The sequence below is a fragment of the Pararge aegeria genome, chromosome 24 (genome assembly GCF_905163445.1).
Source record: "Pararge aegeria chromosome 24, ilParAegt1.1, whole genome shotgun sequence".
Classification (NCBI taxonomy): Eukaryota; Metazoa; Arthropoda; class Insecta; order Lepidoptera; family Nymphalidae; genus Pararge; species Pararge aegeria.
This window is the reverse complement of record NC_053203.1, coordinates 1,765,843-1,786,513: the sequence shown is the minus strand read 5'-3', so window position 1 is coordinate 1,786,513 and position 20,671 is coordinate 1,765,843. Positions and strand designations below refer to the sequence as shown.

The window sequence follows — 20,671 nt, the reverse complement described above, 5'->3', positions numbered from 1 at the left end:
CTGAATACTTTAAACTACAACTAAATTGAACGCCACATCAAAAAACAAAATCAAACACAGACGAAGTCGCAGGCAACAGCTAGTAATAAATAAATATACTACGACAATACACGCATCGCCATCTAGCCTCACAGTAAGCGTAGCTTGTGTTATGGGTACTAAGATGACAGGTTGTGATCATATTGGCTTGTTTTATGGGTAATAAACCATGGTTGTAGTACTTGCCAGTACGAGCTATCACAAAAAGCTATACTACAACTAAAAACACTGCTTCTGCGGGAAGAGGACCCACAGTAACTGGTGACACCAGTATTCTGGTCTGCAGTCACAAGGTTCGAAATAATAAGCTGCTAATAAAACAATTTTACACAAAAAAAACCATTTATTGACCTTTATTCTTAACAATATTCTTCTTGGACGTTTTAATTAAGCTAGTAGTATTATCGTTCAGCTGTTGGAAGAAGGCTTTCGAGGTCTTCAGGGATTTGTCGTTAGCCACCACAGCCTTGCTCGTGTTCCTGTGCTCAGTGACCTTGGCAACGTTGCCCTTTTTCCGCTGCAACTTCTTCTTTTTCCTCCTTTCCCTGTTTCTATCAGTTTGACTCCTTTCTTCTTTGCTCATCAGATCACCTTATAAAGGAAGAGAAATATTTTTTAAGAAATTTAAATTGATTGAATAGAGATCAGCAATACTAGAATAGTCCTTCTATACCGGTGGACTGTGGATGACTTATACGCGCCGGGCTTACAATGAATGCCCTGCGTGTTCAATATAACAACGCCTTTTGAATGCTGTTGAGGCTGCCGTGGCAGACGCAGCAACAAATGACTTGTTGCCATAGTGCCTAACAAAGCAGCCTCGCTGGTACGTAAACGCTGTAGCTACTACAGCGTTTTATGTACCAGCGACAACGGCATTCTTAAGGTATTTGCTGCCAGATACGACTGCTCTATGCTGTGCCACTCTATGAGAGTAGAAATCGGGCGAGTATTGTTTATTTAATTTTTTTTTATTATTATTTAAACCAATCTATACTAAGTGGTTAAGGAAAAATTGTTACTAATATACTAACAGTCTATGGATGAAAACGAAATGATCTGAAATAAATGATTATTATTGACCGATACCGTGAGTCGACCGTTATTGTGCCGATCGTCGTTTCAGTCAATGGTCTTCTCGCAGAAAGCTGCGGCTAACATCTTAAGAAGCTTTCGCTTGGTTGTTGGATCAAGGGTCAGATACAGAAGGCAGTAGTCCTTGAAACGGCGCGTATGTTGAGGAGGTTCCTCACTCTGGAGCCCTGACCGCCGGTTGCTTGGGCATTCAAGAGGTGGGTGGGGTGGATGTTTTTTTTTATAAATTTTTAATAGTGGATTTATTTTATTTTTAAGGATTTGTTAAGAATTAAAAAAAAAAAAAAATGAAAAAGAATAAATGATAGAAAAATATATATATTTGATAACCTCCCTGGCACAGCGGTGAGCCCTGTGGATAAGTGGGAGGTCCCAGGTTCGATCCTCAGCAGTAGATCACATCCAAGATCTTTTATATTAAATCATTTCTGCATATCTCTTGTCAGTTCTGGTTAGGAGGCTTTAGCCATGCCTAGTTATCAATCTCTCGGTAGGATGATAACTAGGCATTGCTAAAGCCTCCATCTATGCCTGCAAGTGATTTAGTGTTATGCTACACAATTATCAATTAGGGATATGGGTTCAATATTACTGCCTAACAGGTTAGCCCGGTACCATCATACTGTGCATCACAACTTAGCTATGAAGTAATAACCCACCAGGGGATATTACTTCATAGCTCTACATTGCTCTTACTTCATAGCTCAACATTGGGAGATGGTGATAACAAAAAAAAACCTGGCTAAGTTTTTTGTGGGCTCTTCTTAGACCAGGGCGCATTGGAACCCTCCCAGCTTTAGTTTTAAGTAAACAAATGCAGTTATCACCATCACTAACATTAGTGTAACATGTTTAATGTATGAACGCTTCATAAGTGCCTGTAATAAGGTCTAGGTGAATAAGACATTACTGAATTTGAATTTCGATTTATTGCAGTCAAGGGTTAACTTGTGGTGCAATAAATAAACAGTTTTTTTTTAAATACGGGTAGTTGACAAACCCAGTAGATGGACCACCTGACCTGACATTTCAGAAGTGCTTATAAACTGGGCCTTTTTGAAATGAATTAAATCTCCATCAACCTAAAGCATAGGTGTTCAGCGTCACATCAACACTTTACCCGCCCACTAAATAGAACAGGTCTCCTCCCACAATGAGAAGAGGTTAAGGCCATGGTCTACCACGCCGGCCCAGCACGGATTGGTGGACTCCACACACCTTTGAGATAATTTTATAGAACTCTCAGGCATGCAGGTTTCCTCACGATGTTTTCCTTCATTGTTCAGCCTCATGTGCCTGTAATTCCACCAGTGACTATGCTGTTCAGCCCGGAACACAGCATTACAACATTGCTGCTTTGCGGCATAAAGAACATCTGTCATAAATACTCTACTACTACAGTAAATAGTGACAGCAAAAACTATTTTATATGGTACAAAGTTCACTTAAACTAGATAGTCTTGTAAATAATAAATATCAATTTACCTTTTCTTTTCCTCTTGACTTCCTCTGGGGCCAATAATGCTGCGTCACTAGTGGCAACTGGTGCAACTTCCTCCATTGAAATTGCTGGTGTATTACTAACGATTTTCACTTCAGCTTGAGCTGCTTTTGGCGTATAATGATAATGACACAACGCATCCAATTTCGAAAAGAGTTTAGTCATAGTTTCACGAATTTCTTTGTGACTCTCTGGTTCATTTTCCTCTTCAGTCTGCCCAGAAGCTGCTTGTTTCTGCTTTAAATACTCTCTTTCGTATACTTGTGCTAAGCTTAGTTTACTTTTCGATTGGTCGAGGACTTCAGGTTTTTTAAACATCAGTTGGTCGTCCACCGGCTTTTGTTTTTTAACAACATCGTCCCAAGCTTTGTCTTTGATTCGTTGTCTGATTAATCCTTCTAATGTAACGGTGGTTTGTTCTGTTATAATAGGTGGAGGTCGTGTTGTTAAATCAAAGTCTAGTACTTCTTCTAGTAAAGAATTCTGTGGCCGTTTCAATGCATCAATTTCACCTTTTAACTGCCATGGAGCTTCAGTTAATGTTTTCTCCTCTAGTTTTGATATCTGTTGTTTTAACCTCTGTTGTCTTAACTCAAATTCTGACTTTTTTTCATCCTTCTCCAAATTTCCTTTGACATTTTTATCAGCAACTCCACTATTGTTCTGTAATTGCATATTGTCCGACTCCGGTTGTGCAAATCGGACCCTTTTTCCTTTTTTTGTATTATCTACTTCCATGTCCAAATTTACATCATTATTGTCACTTGGAGTATCATCATTTTCACTATCTCTGTTATCATTTTCACTCCCTCCATCCTCATTTTCATTAAAGAAATCTGTGTACATCATCTCCTTACCTCCATCCTCCTCCGTACCATCACTGTCTATGTCTTCAAACATATCTAACGATTCTTCATCTTCACTATCAACATGTTTTTTCTTACCTTCCATCTTTTCTTCACTAAGCAAAAATGTCTCCATGTCTTGCAATTTAAAGAACTGATCATCAACTATAGAGGGTTTACCTTTAGGCTTAGACATCATACTATGATGAACTTTTTTTCTACCCTTTGTAGCACTTACTTCTTTATGTGATACATTTTCAGTATCAGATAGATTTTTCTCGATATCAGATTCAATAATTTCATCTACTTCTGACTCTTCAGTGTTAATTTCTTCAGGAAACATAACAGAGAACGATAGATCGTTTTTATCGGACATACAGTTAGCCACATCCCACACAAATTCATCCCAACGCTGGGAATTTTGCAATTCAATCTGCTGCCATATCTGCTCTTCATCGAAGTCACTCACGATGATTTTATGTAAAGCCTGATCTGTTTTCGACATACCACGTTGCTCCTGCGTTTTTGTGTAATCATACAAACTTTTGACCAAGTTTTTAATATCTTCCTTCAGATCGTTCTGAACGGTTAGATACTTCACCGGTTTCTCGGTGAGAACGCTAAAACTGCCCAGCATTTTCTCCATCTTAGCACGTGCCATGGTTTTGCGATAGATTGAGTAATATTCACAATCATATATTAAGGAATTTAAATTAACTTAAGGTTTATTTTGAAAATAAACACGAGGTCTCACCACAATGTCCACATGATGTTTTGACATTTGCAAATGCAGACAGGTGACACAGTTAATACTGACAGATTATTTTTATCTTAGGTACTGGTTTTTTTACTCTGATGAACTGTAACAAGTTTTCTGTTTCAATAATAACGTACAAAATTTGTAGTGCTCTGGATTATTTTAAAGTTAAAGCCGAATTTTGAAGCATACCATAGTTGATACCACCAGGTCCTGTTTCTATATAGATTTTTTGTCAGTTATAGTTTTCTAGACATTATTATATTTACCAATTAGCCTCCTTTGTTTTTTTTCCACCTACACGACATCTTGGCTTTTTTAAATGCATGTCACGATTTAACAGAGATGTTTGAATCCTCTTAGTTTTAACCCTAGACTATATCTTAGCTCATTCAATCTTTATACCTCATTCAAACTTCATACATAGAAAATTGACATTTACTTTCACAAAATGAAAATTTCATTCACCGTTCTCTATTTTTTGTTCGTCAAGCGTGTGTAATTGAGTTTATTTATTTTCTCTATTTTAAACAACACACGAAAGATCTTGTGCTAACCACATACATTTGTAGCTAAAATATGATTAAAATAGCGTGATCTTAACGTGAAGTGCATGTGGAACCATCCTTTCCTGGAACAAAAGGTATGTTAGTATGTTATACAAATACAAAATGATGGCTGAACTTTGCATTTTCTAGTCCAATGAACATCAGGCTTGAAATGTTCTCTATCGATCACTATTTCATGGTAATTATTTGTTCTTCCGCCTACATACTATAACAATAACCAGTTCAAAATGTCAAGTACTTTAAATTAAAGTGATCTAAAGTGAAAGGCAAATTAATGTTTTTTTTTATTTCCGTACTGTTGTGACGCTGTTTATCAGTTAGTGGTTATAAAATAATAACCCACATACATCAATAATGTAGCATAAATATAAATATTGAAGCAGTTGAACTTCATAATCAGTGATCGGAATTGGTACCATACTTAATATAATTGCTGTTTGTTTGTTATCCATGTTCATCTCAACAATGCACCAATCTTCATAAAAATTGGGCACATATTAAGTAGCTTGTATCCCATATTTTATGGGCATATTATAATCACAATGTAACATAATTAGAAACAGTAATTATCATAGCATTTGGTTTCATAATAAATGCTGACACTGATATCTATAGTCTAAACATTCTAGACTAGACGGAGTGGAAAAAGTATTAAAGGATTTGTAGATTTCCTACTCTTACAGTGAGAGTATATCCAGATTTATTAATATCAATAGAATGTTTACACTGAACTTTGATTTAGATTGTGATGGAGGCACCAGATCCAATGGAGCTCAAGTATGGTGCTGGGAATGATGTGGGAGGGTTGGAGCTGTGTATAGTGTGCGGAGACAGGGCTTCGGGCAGACATTACGGTGCTATAAGTTGTGAAGGTAAGTGAAGACTACATCTCCCCCTTGCTCTTTTTTTATATTCATTATTATTATTTGGTTTAACCTTTACAGAATTTGATATTTGGTCAAATTATTTGCTTTACTATTACATTGTTTTGCCGCTTAAACAGGTTCTCACATATACTCTCTGTGGCTAGATGTAGAATGAACGGCACCTCACCACCCGCTAGCCGCTCACACAGCAATGTCACTTTCTTTCCAAATATTGCAAAATTAAGTTACAAATAAAAAAACAAAGATGCTCATCATTACAAAAATATTAAAACATTGATAATATTAACTTAACAGAAATGCGTGAACCATATATATTTGGTAGCAAAACCTAAAAATTTTGCCGAGTGAAGAAGATGTTGAATACCCTGAATACTGAATCATCATCATAATTATCACATCAACCCATTATTGGCCCACTACAGGGCACGGGTCTCCTTCCACAATGGGAAGTGGTTAAGGCTGTAGTCCACCGCACCGTGTGCTTTTTACTGTGATCATTGTGGTCATTCTGTAGAACTCTCAGGCATGCAGGTTTCCTCTCAATGTTTTCCTTCACTGTTGAAGCAAGTGATATTTTAATTACTTAAAACGCATATAACTTAGGTAGGAGTTAGGAGCTGGGTTTCGAACTCGGCCCACTGAGCTACTACTACTATGAATGAAATATTATTAAATTATGTGATATTTATTCGTAAAAAAATTCATAAAACTTTGTAACACCAGTGTGCTACAAAGTTTGTAACACCAGTGTGCTACAAAAACATTCTAGTTGTCCTTGGACATAGGACTGCTCTAGAATTCTCCAGTGTGTTCTATCTCTGGCTATTCTGTGTGTCTGGGTCATCGGTAAACAGCCCTAAGTCGTCTGCGGGCCTTAGGTGTGTCAGCTTGCATCCATTTATATTAATTCCTCGCTCTCCCCACTAAATTTCTAAACATTTCTTCTAGCACAGCTAAGAAGAGTTTAGGAGAAAAAGGATCTCCTTGCCTTACTCCTTTCTTTATATACTGACTATACTACTGAATACCAAACGAATATTCGGCGCATCTCTAGTTATCACGTTTGTGCGTTGCAGGTTGCAAAGGTTTCTTCAAGCGCTCCATCCGCAAGAAGCTGGGCTACCAGTGTCGGGGTACAATGAACTGTGAGGTGACGAAACACCACCGCAACCGCTGCCAGTACTGCCGCCTGCAGAAGTGCCTAGCGTGCGGAATGCGGAGCGACTGTGAGTGTCAGATGTGTTCTCTTATATCTACCTAGTGGTGAAACTATACTATAACTATAACTATACTATAACTCTGTATATTATATTGGAAATTTATAATATGTATATATTATATATGTATATATATTATATATGTTTATTTATATGCACCACCTACCTCTCTTCTTGAGCTGTGTTTAACGCCTTTGGTTGCCTGGAAGAGATCGCTTTGTAGCGATAAGGCCGCCAAATTGTATACTAAATAATTATTTATAATTTTACGATATGTTTATGTTGTGTACAATAAAAATGTATTCATTTATTCACATTGCATGCTTCTCAGACATTTTAGTTTTGCATGAACTGAGTGCCAAGTGTCAGATTAACTATCATTCAACGTTTACTTGTTCGAATGCGTAAGAGTTAACTACGATTTGTATGTTGTCGAAACAGCGCCATCTTGTGGCAGTACGGTTTCCCGGTAGTGACACTAGATGGCGCTTCACTACCATGTAAATCGTAGTTAAATTTCACGTGATCGAGTACGTTAACGTACGTAGAAACCTCACACCCACGCCTCAGGATAATGGACAGAGGGCGGCACTTGGCAGGATGTGTCTCTCGCATACCCTGCGAAATGGTGCTGTATACTGGTTGTCCCAAAACTGTTACATTAAACATTACAATGAAATGTATCAGGTATTATTTGTTTAGATGAGGGCGATTTTCAAAAAAAGTAGAAATAACAATTTTAATGGAAAAAAAGTGGCGAGTGTGGCACCATTTTGAAATCTTGAGTAAATGGACCATCTTTTGAAATAAGTTGCCAAGGGTAGTTTCATACTTTTTTTTTCAAAATGAACTGTCAAAATGTTTGTAAACAATGATTCAATTAACCTTAATTTATTTTACAAAATTAACAATGTTTGTTACGTTTATTTGTAGTTTCGATTTATAGCACGTTTATTCTAGATGACGTCACTAAAAAAGCACTGCCAAATTGTGAAATTTGTGATAACGGTACTTAAAAATGCGACCAAGGGTGTCGGTTTTCAACTTTTTTGATACACGTCTATTACTACTTAAATAAGTGAAATGGATTTTTTCCTTATTCCTTAATCTTGTGTATTACACACGAGATTCATATCGAGCAGTAATTCCTGCACTGTCCTTGATAGGCTTACGTTTTTGTGCCTGGGCCCACATGTTCGTCCAAAAATGCCTCTTTTGCTGCCACTGCAGTAATGTACTATAAATCAAAGTCAAAGTCAAATATTTCTTTATTAAAATAGGCACAAAGATGGCATATATTGTCAAAATTAAGCTTAATTTGCTATAGTCCGCGAAAAGCAGGAGAATCTGTATGGTGTAATTTATAATTTCTCCAATCCTTATACTCCACACCAAATAGATCTTCGGCAATGTACCCTCAACGCACGTTTCGCTCCGAAACCGTAGCATCTTCACGAGATGTTGACTTTACAATGACTTTCATTGTATATTATAAATTCATGGATTTCCGCAAAGAAGTATTGGATAGAAGAAGCCGTTAGCCTGCTTCTATCCAATACATAGATGGCACTTTTGATGCGTTGATTATACACTAAATGTGTGTGTAGTAGTGATGGCGATAAGTACATTCGTAGACTTAAAACTAACGCTACGAGGGTTCCAAACGCGTCCTGGTCCAAGAAGAAGCCCACAACAAACTTAGCCGGGTGTTCCTTGCGTCCATGAATCTCGTGTGTAATATCGAGCAGTAATTCTTGCACTGTCTGGACAGCGGTCCAACACGAGCGGAAGCCCATCGTGGACAAGGCCAAGGGCGACGCGAGAGAACACGACCGCCAGGCGGCCTACTCCAAGCTGCTCGGGCTCGCGGGACAGGCGCAGGCGCAGGTGAGTTACGCCAACATTGATACCCATAACCCACTGATACTGATCACTGACTTTTCGGAGCTATGTGCGTTTTAATTTAAGCAATTAAAGTATCATTTGCTTTAAACGGTGAAGAAAAAAATCGTGAGGAAACCTGCATGCCTGAAAGTTGTCCATAATGTTCTTAACTGCGTGTAAAGTCTACCTATCCGCACATGGCCAGCGTAGTGGTATACGACCTTAACCCATGCCATGTAGTCAGTGGCGTGCATAGAGGATATGCACAGGGTATGCAGATTATGAATGTCCAGTAAGAGTAATAAATATTTAAGGATGGGCTTTTTATAACTCTTAAAAATTTTAATATTAGTGATATTACTATTATTATTATTATTTTTTTTTTTTTTTTATAAATTTAAGTTAAAATGACTATCCTTAGGTAATCTTCATTTTATTTCATCTGCATACCTTGGGCATACCCTATATGCACGCCACTGTCTGTAGTGGGTTGATGATGACCGATACTGTGTTAAGGGAGGTCTTAAGTTTTATGGTTCAATCCTCGGTAGATTACTGTTACAACCCACTGTTATAGCCCACTGATGGACTATGGCCTATTGTGGTATCATCCGAGAACCATAGGACAGTTTTTCAAAATTAGTCATCATTGACTATTATGAAAAACTGCCCTTGTTTGTTTTGTATCCAAAAAATATCTCATTATTGTTTAATTAAAAGATATTTATATAAAGAACTATAAAAATTCTTACGTAAACGCTCGCTGGTTGTCACGGCCGCACTCGTGACGTCATAGGCAAATTAGAGCTTTAGGAAGTCTTTGTTCCGTAGAAACTTTTAGCAACTGATAGTTTGAAATCACAAAATATTTGATATACGCAAATATTTTCAAAGTTCAAGCAGTATAAACCTACGTTTCACCTTTCATGGAGAATCGTTACATTTTGCAGTTTTATTCATGGAAATAAATTCCAATTTCATTTCGAATAAAAATACATTTTACACAACACAATATTTAATTGATCATTTGTTACTCTCATAATGCCTATTAATAATATAAATGTTGTTTTAAAAATGTTTTTTTTTTTTTACATGTCTGTCCAAAAGGAGTGTACTGTGTTTTTATTTATGCGTTTACGTACGTAAATATAAGAGTTTCTGTATTCGAGTTGTACGAGGTCAAGACACACGACAGTGTGTCAGCCAAGTTCCAGTCAAGACACACGACAGTGTGTCAGCCAAGTTCCAGTCAAGAATTGTAATCCTTACATCCGACCGAGTGACAGGGGCTATTAATTCAAAAAAAAAATACGGCTATAATGCAGTACTAGATATGTTTTTTAATTTCCTTAGAAGTGTTTAAGCAGCTCATTGTGGTTATCTATCTTATTAGCATAAGGATAAATAATTCAGAAAGCCAATTTTCCAAGGCGTTTCACTGATAATGTATGGCGTACATAAATCTACGAGCGCGAAGTCATGAAATAGGAATCTTGCATTCAACGTTACGGTTTTTCACGTGTTAATGATATGTTAAGATGATTATTTACGCACGTTCTACCGTGAAGAAGCCGGCAAGAAACTCAGCAGTTGCTCTTTTCCAACATCAACAGTTTACATTTTAACATTCATTTTTCTATCTTGTGAGAGATGAAAGCGGAGCCGGATGCTTCCAAGTTATCAACTGGTAGTTTATTGAATGTATAAGTAATGGCAATAGAATGCTTTCCAGATAAATCCTAAGGAGGAGCCGAGCGACGCGTTCGGCGCGGTGTCTCCGGCCGCGCCCGCACTTAACTTCGCCTTCGCGGCCGCCGTGGCGTGCGGGATCAACAAGGGAAACCCGGGTGAGTTAACCTATCTTATACCCGTTTTCACTAACGACGAACACTGCGATGCCTAAGTAACGCCTTTCCTAAGTAGATTTCTAGCAGTGTAAGACGGTAACTTAAGGTAATTAGTAATTTTATAAATTTAAAATGAATATAAAAAATTTCGGGACCGACAGGATTTGAACCTGCGACTCTCTGGCAGTCGCGGCCTGAGCGCTTTCTCCAATTAAGCTACGGCTCTCCTACTGTCGATGCCGAAATTAGTATATGCCTTTCACATCAGTCATAATTATAGCTACTGTAAAAGTAATAAAAATTATATAAAAAAAAAAAAAAGATAAAAAGCAATGTATATTACCCCTCGTGCTCCAAGAACAGCGCCTTCAGTGCACCTCTGGGCATTGTAAGAGTTATAGAAAGCTCACCCTTAAGTATTTATAACTCTTACTTGAGATTTTCTTCATTTTATATCATCTGCATACCCTGTGCATACCCTCTATGCACGCCACTGATTTCTAGGCATATATTTAGAATAGAATAGAATAAGTTTTATTTTACATTTTTGACAACCTCCTTGGGTTCGATTACCAGCAGGGCAATAGAAAAACAGTAATAATACTTAGTGCTAGGGTGCAAAGGCGGCCTTATCACTATAAGTGATCTTTTAAAGGCAACCTGAGCGTGCGAAGCCGATAAAGCAATGGGCAATATGGAAATTCATAATTTTTGAATGCTCTCCGGTCTGGTCTGGTGGGAGGCTTCGGCCGTGGCTAGTTACTACACTATCGACAAAGAGGTGCCGCTAAGCGATTAAGTGTTAAGGTTCGATGTCGCGTAGAAACCTATTAGGGATATGACTACCATACTCCCTAACGGGTTAGCCCGCTACCATCTTAAACTGCATCATAACTTACCACCAGGTGAGATTGCAGGAAAGCACTAATTTGTAGAGGAATAAAAAGAAATTATCAGAACAACACAAACAGACTTACCTACTCAGTCACTTAAAATTGAATACTTTAATCTTTCACCTTTTGATTTACACTAGGCAACTAATGCAACCTAACTTGTCTATGATTCTTGCCACAAGGTGTCGTATTTCGTGTTTGTATTATCATATTTTTCATTTTTCGTATGGATATTAAAAACATAAAAAAATATCTGTCAAGGGTCAGGAGACGAGTTTCCTGAACATTACGCACCGCCGAATCGGTATCGTTACTTCAGATGCCGCCAATCTAAGAGTTGGTGAAACGACTTTTTCTACGCATCGGCCAAATCATTAGCCATTCGATTTAAGCGTTCCCCCGTGCTAAGTGTGTCTGTGTGAGTGCGTACGTTCGTGCGTGCGCGATAATAGCGATGACACGTTGTTTTTTTATAAAATTGATATTTCCTACAAGTTTAGATAAAAATGATATAGTAAAAGTTATATTCATAGTGGTGTACAGATAAAGAGTTAAATAAAATAAAAAAAAATAATGTTCAAAATAAAAAAAAATACTGTTTATAAAAATAAAAAAAATGGTGTGATGTAGGGAAGGTCGCAAAATAAAAATATAACTGTATAAAAATACAAAATTGGTGAAATGTAAGGAAATTCACAAAACCAACAAACAGACTTCTTCGCATAATATTGTAGTTAAATGGAACCTTATTCCCGCAGTGTCGCCCTACCTGGGTGCGGGCGCGCCCGGGGACGTGGAGGGGGCGAGGCGACAACAGCTTATGCTGCAAACGCAACTCGCGAAGAACCTCTTCAAGATGGGGCAGTTTGGTGAGTTGAAACTAGCTAACCTGAGATTCAAACACTCATGAGTGAGTGCCCCTCATCGTAGCAACCTAGATGGCCTTTCCACTAGGATTGCCAACTAGCATCTAAAATAGAGAAGAAGAAGAAACACTTTATTGCACGTGTAACATACAGGAAAAGAAACAGTAAAGAGCATACAGTAAACAATGTAGACATGCAAAGCTGGCCTTATTGCTGCAAGCAATTCTTACAGGCAACCTTTGTTGACTTGACTAACAGCAAGAGAAATAGAACTCCAGTAGAGTATTGTACCATATATGTAATAATATATAAATCTCCTGTCACGATGTTTGTCCGCGATGGACTCCTAAACTACTGAATCGATTTTAAATTAAATTGGCACACCGTGAGCAGTCTGGTCCAACTTAAGAGATAGGATAGCTTAGATCTTTAAGTAAAGTCACAATTTTATTTTATTGTAAATTATTTGTCTATAAATAATTGACAGTCACATGTTATATATATATATATACACACAACTATGCTCATTTAAGGCTTAGCGATACTGAATACTTTAAAAACAAAATCAAACGCAGACAAAGTCGCGGGCAACAGCTAGTATGTAATAAGTTTATTTGAGTCGACATGTTTGTATACTCATTGAGAGTGGCGGCGCGCAAGATAAAGCTAGCCGGACTACCGCAGGCGTTGCGGATGGATATAGGGGTTTTTGTTAAATTTGTTATCATTTTTGCAGAGTTATTCATTAAATAAAAATTATGCTAATAACACTGACGTACTGAATATTATCAAGAAATATTTTAAAATTATATTTCATTCACAGCGAATGATCATAATGTGTTTGTAGCTATTTTGTTTTAAATACGGATTCATAAGATACACTTCAGTCTTACTTTACTTGGAAACTCTTCAGCTTTATAATATTACTAGCAACCTGCCCCGGCGTCGCTCGGGTGCAATACTTATGTGTTGCTGTTTGGAGTGATAAGAGAGGCTTTTCTCTTCTATCACAAACTAGATATAAACCTTTTGAATCACTGTATCTATTGCTGCAAATTGCATCAAAATCCTTTGCGTAGTTTAAAAGATCTTGGCTTACCATGGTCAGAAACGACTTTGTTTTATACTAAGTATAGATAATCTAACCTGGAGTTTCAATAATTTTGCTCTGCAGGTGCAATCAACGAGTACTTCCAGTCGGCGTACGGCGCCACGCCGCCGGAAGTGCCGCTTGGGTCGCTGCACGCGGCGGACCCGCAACAAAACGATGGTAAAACTCTACTCATCTTAGTAATGGATGAGTTAGCATTACCCGTTTATCGATTTTAATATCACTTACGTTTTCTTTGTAATTTCTTAATGACAAGGTTGCCTGGAAGCAAGCCGCTCCGCTTTCATCTCACACAAGATAGAAAAAAGATTGTTAAATTGTAAAACGATGTTGGAAAAGAACATGATACTGAGTTTCTTGCCAGCTCCTTCTCGGTAGAATCTGCCTTCCGAACCGGTGGTAGAGTCACTACAAACAGACATACACGTTTCAAAAGTGCTTATATTAGACCTATTTGAAATGTATTAATTTTGAATTTTTGAATTTTAAAATCTTGTTACAAACAGACATACTTGACGTTTCAAAAGTGCTTATATTAGGCCTACATGAATTTAATGAATTTTGAATTTTTGAATTTTAAAATCCTGTTGCCTTCTGATTTTCGTAACGTTCAAACGACTGATTGACTTATAAATCACTGTTTCAATCTTTATAGAGAATTGAAATTGGGAATTTTAATATTAATATATATATATATACATTTATTTAACTTTATTTGGTATTTATTAAATCTTTAAAATTTCATGTTTATTCTTTAAAATAATCTTAATATATATAAATCTCTTGTCACGATGTTTGTCCGCGATGGACTCCTAAACTACTTAACCGATTTTAAATTAAATTGGCACACCGTGAGCAGTCTGTTCCAACTTAAGAGATAGGATAGTTTAGATTTTTAATTATAGTCGCAATTTTATTTTATTGCAAAATTATTTTTCTATAATTAATTGACAGTCACATGTTATATATATATAATACTACTATACTAATTTAAGGCTTAGCGATACTGAATGCTTTAAAAATACAAAATCAAACGCAGACGAAGTCGCGGGCAACAGCTAGTTGTTTTATAAATATAACCTAAAATAGACTATTTAAAACTAAATAAAATCTAAAACGTCCACCTGGATAGCAGTTTCATTTTTGTGCCTTTAGGTGTAGAGACTTTGGGACCGTAGGGTCCGGAGGCAAGAGACCTTTTCAAAGAATTATCGAAAAGGGTTATCGAGTCTACCGGTGATCCTAGAGCGGGCAGTTACCTTGGCCAACGAATTAGTTTGGCCATCCAAAGGGGCAATGCTGTCAGCATCTTAGGGAACTGTGCCTCGCTGCGGTGGTTTCGAGGACGTTTTAGATTTTATTTATTTACTAGCTGTTGCCCGCGACTTCGTCTGCGTTTGATGTTGTTTTTAAAGTATACAGTATCGTTAAGCCTTAAATGAGTATAGTAGTATATATATGTATAACATGTGACTGTCAATTAATTAAAGACAAATAATTTGCAATAAAATAAAATTGCGACTATAATTAAAGATCTAAGCTATCCTATCTCTTAAGTTGGAGCAGACTGCTCACGGTGTGCCAATTTAATTTAAAATCGGTTCAGTAGTTTAGGAGTCCATCGCGGACAAACATCGTGACAGGAGATTTATATATATTAAGATAAGATTTATTTTAATAATTTTAAAGTTATTTATTTTAATAAATATGTATGTGTATATATACATATTTATCGATAACATCGTCTTCGTGTGGCTCCAGGCGAGGAAGCGGGTATCCTGAGCACGGCGGAGAGCCTCCAACTGCCGCTCCAGCTGCCGGCGTCCCCCCCCGCCCCGCTGCGCCTGCACGCCGCGTGCGAGGCGGGCGCGCGGCTGCTGGCGGCGTGCGCGCGCTGGCTGCTGGCCCTGCCGGCCGCCAGCAGCCTGTCGTACGTACACACAAACACACATCTATCTTTATATATATATTTCTTGTGTGCGTGTGTATGTCACTGAACTCCTCCTAAACGGCTGCACCTATTTGAATGAATTTTTTGGTATGCGTTTGGGTGGCACCCTGGATGGTTTAGATTCACAAATTAGCCCGACAAATGGCGCTGGGGTCCGCTAGTGTATATATATATATATATAAAAGAAAGTGTGTGGGTATGTTCCGTATAGGCTCCGAAACGGCTGGACCGATTTCAATGAAACTTTCAGGGAATCTCCGGATTGACCTAGCGAGTAATCCTGTAAAGATTAGCCCGCTACCATCTTAGACTGCATCATCACTTACCACCAGGTGAGATTGCAGTCAAGGGCTGACTTATAGTGGATAAAAAAAACGGTGTCGGTGGTGGTGTTAAGCCGAATATACGTAACAAGCCAAAAAATACCGTCACACTTCGTAATTTAGAATACTAGTATGTGGAACCTACACTGTGTGTAAGGGAGATCAGTACGCACACTGCGAGGTTTCATAGTAATGGTTTCACAAGCCTAAATCCTGGCACACCCACCTTGGCCATGCTTGGCATCTTACCCAAGCTCAAGGTCAGTAGACCAACCCACAAGTTAAGCAACCCTGCTTTCTGATCCGATTTCAATGAAACTTTCAGGGAATCTCCGGATTGACCTGGCGAGTAATCCTGTAAAGTTTGGTGACAATCGGAGCACTCCTATTTTTGAACTGTCAAACTGTCAAATACAGCTTTTATTTACTATGATGATATTCTATTGTTTATATCTTCACCCGCTCGAGAAGAGAATGAATATGATACGCTAACTTGTAGTGAACCAAACGTCGTCCTTCTTTCACGTGCTAACACAGCAGCCGAGCGACTTATTCCCCGCGGGTAACCGGCAGGGTGATTACGTATCTCGCGACAGGCGTAAATCTTGCAATCACTGCTGTCAAACGTCACTTCTCTATACAATAAATAAACAAAAGTACGCAATCACCGTAAGTCATGATGACTTACGGATCAGAGACATGGTCACTAACTATGGGCCTCATAAGAAGGCTCAGAGTCACTCAGCGGGCGATGGAGAGAGCTATGTTAGGAGTATCTCTACGTGATCAAATCAGAAATGAGGAGATCCGTAGAAGAACTAGAGTTACCGACATAGCTCAGCGAGTTGCGAAGCTGAAGTGGCAATGGGCGGGGCACATAGCTCGGAGAACCGATGGGGAATGGCGACCCCGCACCGGTAAACGCAGCGTAGGTCGGGCCCAAACGAGGTGGACAGATGACATCAGGCGAGTCGCTGGGAGCCGTTGGAGGCAAGCGGCCCGGGACCGTGCATTGTGGAACTATGTCCAGCAGTGGACGTCAATTGGTTGAGATGATGATGATGACGCAATCACCCGGCGGGTGCACAGTTGACCCGGTGGAAGTGACGGGAGCCTTCTCCGCGGCAGGTTCGAGATCCAGGTGACGCTGCTGCGCAAGTGCTGGGCCGAGCTGTTCGTGCTGGGCCTGGCGCGCTGGGCGCCCGCGCTGGGCCTGCCCGCGCTGCTGCCCGCGCTGGCCGCGCACCTGCAGGCCGAGCTGCGCGAGCGCACCGACGCGCGCCGCCCCGCCGCGCCGCCCGCGCCCGCGCACGCGCACCCCGAGGTGAGCCCGCAGCGGTGTGCCCGGGCTTGTTACGTTCGGCACCTCAAGGTCACTAGTGAGGTGACCTAGAGTGCTGATTTTTTTTTCTCCATCTGCCCGCTTTGTGCATACACGCCACTGCACGCGGCATGCAGGCCACGCTGGACCTGTCGCACCTCAAGGTCACTAGTGAGTGTGTAGTGTCTTGAGACACTGAACGGGCACGAAATTGTACTTTTTTTTTTCAGCCTACTGGTTTTAAAGCTTCCGACGGAGCTCGACCGGGGGTAATATCCCATTCTTATTTCTGCCGCCGAGTCCGCGCCCATGCCACGCCGTACCTGCCGCACCCCGAGATGAACACTAGCGAAGTGTCTTCAGTCCGGGGACACGAAAATATTTTTTTCTCAGGCCAGCGGGGTTAGAGCTATTTCTGACAGAGCTCGTTCTGGGATAAACTACCGTCATGCGTATTTCTTCAGGCAAGGTTACGCAGGCCACGTCGAACCTGTCGCACCTCAAGGTCACTAATGTAGTCTTGAGACCATTAACGGGCGAGAAAGTGTCTTTAACTCAGTCTAACGGTGGTAGAGCTGTTTCTGACAGAGCTCGTCCGGGGAAATACTACAGCCATGCTTATTTTCTGTGTTCCGGTCTATAGAGCGTGTTTGCTGTTTTTTAACTCCTTCAATATGGGTATCAAATAAAATTGCTTGATTAGTAGTAGAATACAAGATACAATATTTATTATTTAGTGTCGTGGTTTTATAAATTAAATTTGATCGTAATGTCAAAGAAAAACTTTTCTAAATCAATGACGAATAACGATCAAGAGTTTGTTCATCTTTCCCGCCTTGTTTTTTTTTGTTCCATAAACAGTTTTCTATTTGCAAGCTAGTCGGAATTTAACCTCTGATAAGTTACCTCTTTGGTTGCCATGTTACGGAGTAAAATATCGTTATATTTTTAAATAACATGACATTTATGAGTTTACTGTGTAATTTATTCGACCGCTAAACCACTTTTGTACAGTAATCTGGGTTATCTCGAAGAAGGTTTTTAAAATAACGCTCACATTTAAAAGCATGTTTGAGAAAATTGTATTGTTCACACAGATAACGATATCGGACTACTCGGACGAGCGTATAGAGGAGGTGTCCGCCATGCTGTGTCGCCTGCACCAGTTCATCGGGCACATGGAGCAACTGAGGCTGTCTGACCGCGAGCACGCTCATCTTAGGGCGCTGTGCCTGTTCTCACCAGGTCAGTGAACTGATCACAATATACCGTGTGCCTAGCGAGAGATTCGACCAGAGATTTTGATTCCACTACAAATACTGGTACAAAAAACCTAGACGCCGGTCCCCAACGAGATGGACAGATCAGTTGAAAAAATCAAATACGTGCCGCTTCTATCAAATCGCCAAAATTACCTCCAAAACAAGCCGATGGATACAATTTACCAACTCGAAGTTGTGATCTCACCGGTACCACGATCTTCAGTGGTGAAGGAACGACCAAGAGACTTCAATTTTATTGTGTTATGCGTAGTAAGATACTACCAAAAACACAAGCTACGGTTACTCTGGGGCTAGATGGCGCTGTGTGTATTGTCGTAGTATATTTATTATTATTCTGGTCTCTCAGATGGCGTCCCAGATTTCCTGACGCGCAAACTGCAAGACTACCAGGCGAAAGTTCTCCGTTCTCTCCGCACCACATGTCAGCCGGACGACGAGAGAGTTGCGACTCTCCTACTCCAGTTACCGGTACAGTAGACTCTTGTACCATAAGCTAATTTTAATTTCATCCATAGGCTATAAAATTCCACTGCTGGAATAAAAGCATGGCATACCTTCCAATGCGAGGGTTTTCCTATAAACACAATACATAAATATACATATACAACGTGTAAATGAAAACTGAAACAATACTTCAAACTTCAGAAGTACATAATTTACTGTCTCTGAGACTTATCTGTGAAACCAAAACGCTAATAGTTTTTGAGTAAACCAATGCAATAGTTTGTAATGAAAGAAATCACATACAGCTCAAACACAAGCAAAAGACGCTCGGGGCATCTCTGTATATTTATTATAATTTCCGTTATTTGTGTGTGCAATAATGTTTTCTAATAAACACAATAAATAATCACAATTCATCTTATCCAGGTATTACGTACCTTCACCGGTACTTTCATCGAGGACGTTTTCTTCGTCGGGTTCGTCGGCGACGTCAGCATCGACGAAGTCATACCTTACTTGCTTAACGCTGAACGTTGATTTTTCATATCACATATTGTTGTTATAAAAGAATTAGTATTATTGTTAGACCGCTGAAAGAATGCGAGCCCTACGCCTTACGTTGGCATGTACTTGTAAAAGCGCAACATGAAAAAAAAAATTAATACAGTGTGCAATATTATGACCAAACGCATGTGAAAACAATAACCGTTATTTATAATCTTTAATGTTTATAATGTTTTTTCAATATATAATGTTAGTACGATAAACCGCTAACTACGCACGCTAACATCACGATGTATGCCAAATAATTGTAAAAATAATAATTATTGAATTAACAAAGACAACAAAGATTATTAGGTATAAATTGAATATACTAAACACACCGAAACAACAGTGAAAAGCAGCTGACTGTATATTTCTCGCTCGACGGTCCCGAGTTCACCTTATCGAGCCTTTCACCTCAGAGCGTGACGGTTCATCATATCTTGATACCTACGGGAAAAACTGTGTGCGGTGCGACTAAATCAGTTTTCACTTTAAAAAAAATCACACAGTGTTCCGTGCTTACAGTTCGTGGATTTGGAATAAGATTTAATTTAATCAGCTCTTAAGTCCAACGTTCCAGAATAACACTTACAATCGCTAATCAATTTGTCCAAAATGGTAGCCGATCATTAGGCACATTTTTTCACTTGTTTACTCAGAGTAGACTGACCCAGTGGCGACGGATTTATATGACTTATCTGAGATATGAGGTCTATTAACATCTTTACTCGGTAATCGTAAACAAAAGAAATGATCCAGTAAACTATTGATTTTTGCCTATACTCGTAATAACTTTGATATTTTATAGGTAGTAATTACAACTTTTATCATGCGCAATTATGAACTTAAAACACAGTAATAAGGTTTATTGTAACACGAGTTTAAAATTCAAAGTTAGTTCACTTGCTCGATTTAGATCGGTCAGGAAGGAACGCATTCTTTCAGCGGCCTTAGTTTAGGGTAAAACAGTTTTATCAAGGTACACAGAGTGTCACGTAAAAAGAACCCGGACTCGGACGGATTGTTTTTATGTGTGTTTTTAAACTTTACACTAAAAGTAACGAAAAGGTTGTTTTCATTATAAGACAAGTAAGAAAAATTAAACTTGACTATATTTGTTGGTTGGTTTGTATAAACCTGTATGTTGGATGCGCGTTAAAATATCTTAATGTTATTTTCAAATTTGTTAGCTTATAATAAATAATATTAATTTATAAGTAAATATTAAGAATTCCTTATTGTTATTTAAACTTTTAATTTGATCGCAATTTTAGTTTTAGTTTTAGATAGAT

At 38.8% G+C, this 20,671-nt stretch overlaps 2 protein-coding genes across 4 annotated transcripts; one reads left to right on the top strand and one right to left on the bottom strand.

The window, feature by feature from the left end:
* Positions 1-366: 366 nt before the first annotated feature.
* Positions 367-4,265, bottom strand: LOC120634550 (U3 small nucleolar ribonucleoprotein protein MPP10). Its single transcript, XM_039905241.1, has 2 exons — positions 2,620-4,265; positions 367-630 (listed from the first exon to the last, which is right to left on the bottom strand). The coding sequence occupies exons 1-2, from the start codon at positions 4,139-4,141 to the stop codon at positions 383-385; spliced, it is 1,770 nt and encodes a 589-aa protein (XP_039761175.1). The 5' UTR covers positions 4,142-4,265; the 3' UTR covers positions 367-382.
* Positions 4,266-4,688: 423 nt separating this feature from the next.
* LOC120634498 (nuclear receptor subfamily 2 group C member 2-like) lies at positions 4,689-20,630 on the top strand. Of its 3 annotated transcripts, none has more exons than XM_039905154.1 (12): positions 4,689-4,880; positions 5,549-5,678; positions 6,770-6,919; positions 8,685-8,797; positions 10,515-10,641; positions 12,293-12,403; positions 13,575-13,670; positions 15,273-15,441; positions 16,914-17,109; positions 18,204-18,351; positions 18,736-18,857; positions 19,260-20,630. In XM_039905154.1, the coding sequence occupies exons 1-12, from the start codon at positions 4,851-4,853 to the stop codon at positions 19,368-19,370; spliced, it is 1,503 nt and encodes a 500-aa protein (XP_039761088.1). In that variant the 5' UTR covers positions 4,689-4,850; the 3' UTR covers positions 19,371-20,630. The 3 variants fall into 3 exon arrangements, with proteins under 3 accessions (XP_039761088.1, XP_039761089.1, XP_039761087.1); XM_039905155.1 differs by having other exon boundaries at positions 8,682-8,797; positions 10,527-10,641; XM_039905153.1 differs by having other exon boundaries at positions 8,682-8,797.
* The last annotated feature ends 41 nt before the right edge of the window (positions 20,631-20,671 follow it).

Bases quoted from the DNA above. Each gene is read 5' to 3' on its own strand.
- LOC120634550 (XM_039905241.1), bottom strand. From the start codon at position 4,141: ATGGCACGTGCTAAGATGGAGAAAATGCTGGGCAGTTTTAGCGTTCTC. The intron at 631-2,619 runs GTAAATTGATAT...TTCCTTTATAAG, and splicing joins AGTCAAGAGGAAAAGAAAAG to GTGATCTGATGAGCAAAGAA.
- LOC120634498 (XM_039905153.1), top strand. From the start codon at position 4,851: ATGTGGAACCATCCTTTCCTGGAACAAAAG. The intron at 10,642-12,292 runs GTGAGTTAACCT...TTATTCCCGCAG, and splicing joins GATCAACAAGGGAAACCCGG to TGTCGCCCTACCTGGGTGCG. The intron at 15,442-16,913 runs GTACGTACACAC...TCTCCGCGGCAG, and splicing joins CCGGCCGCCAGCAGCCTGTC to GTTCGAGATCCAGGTGACGC.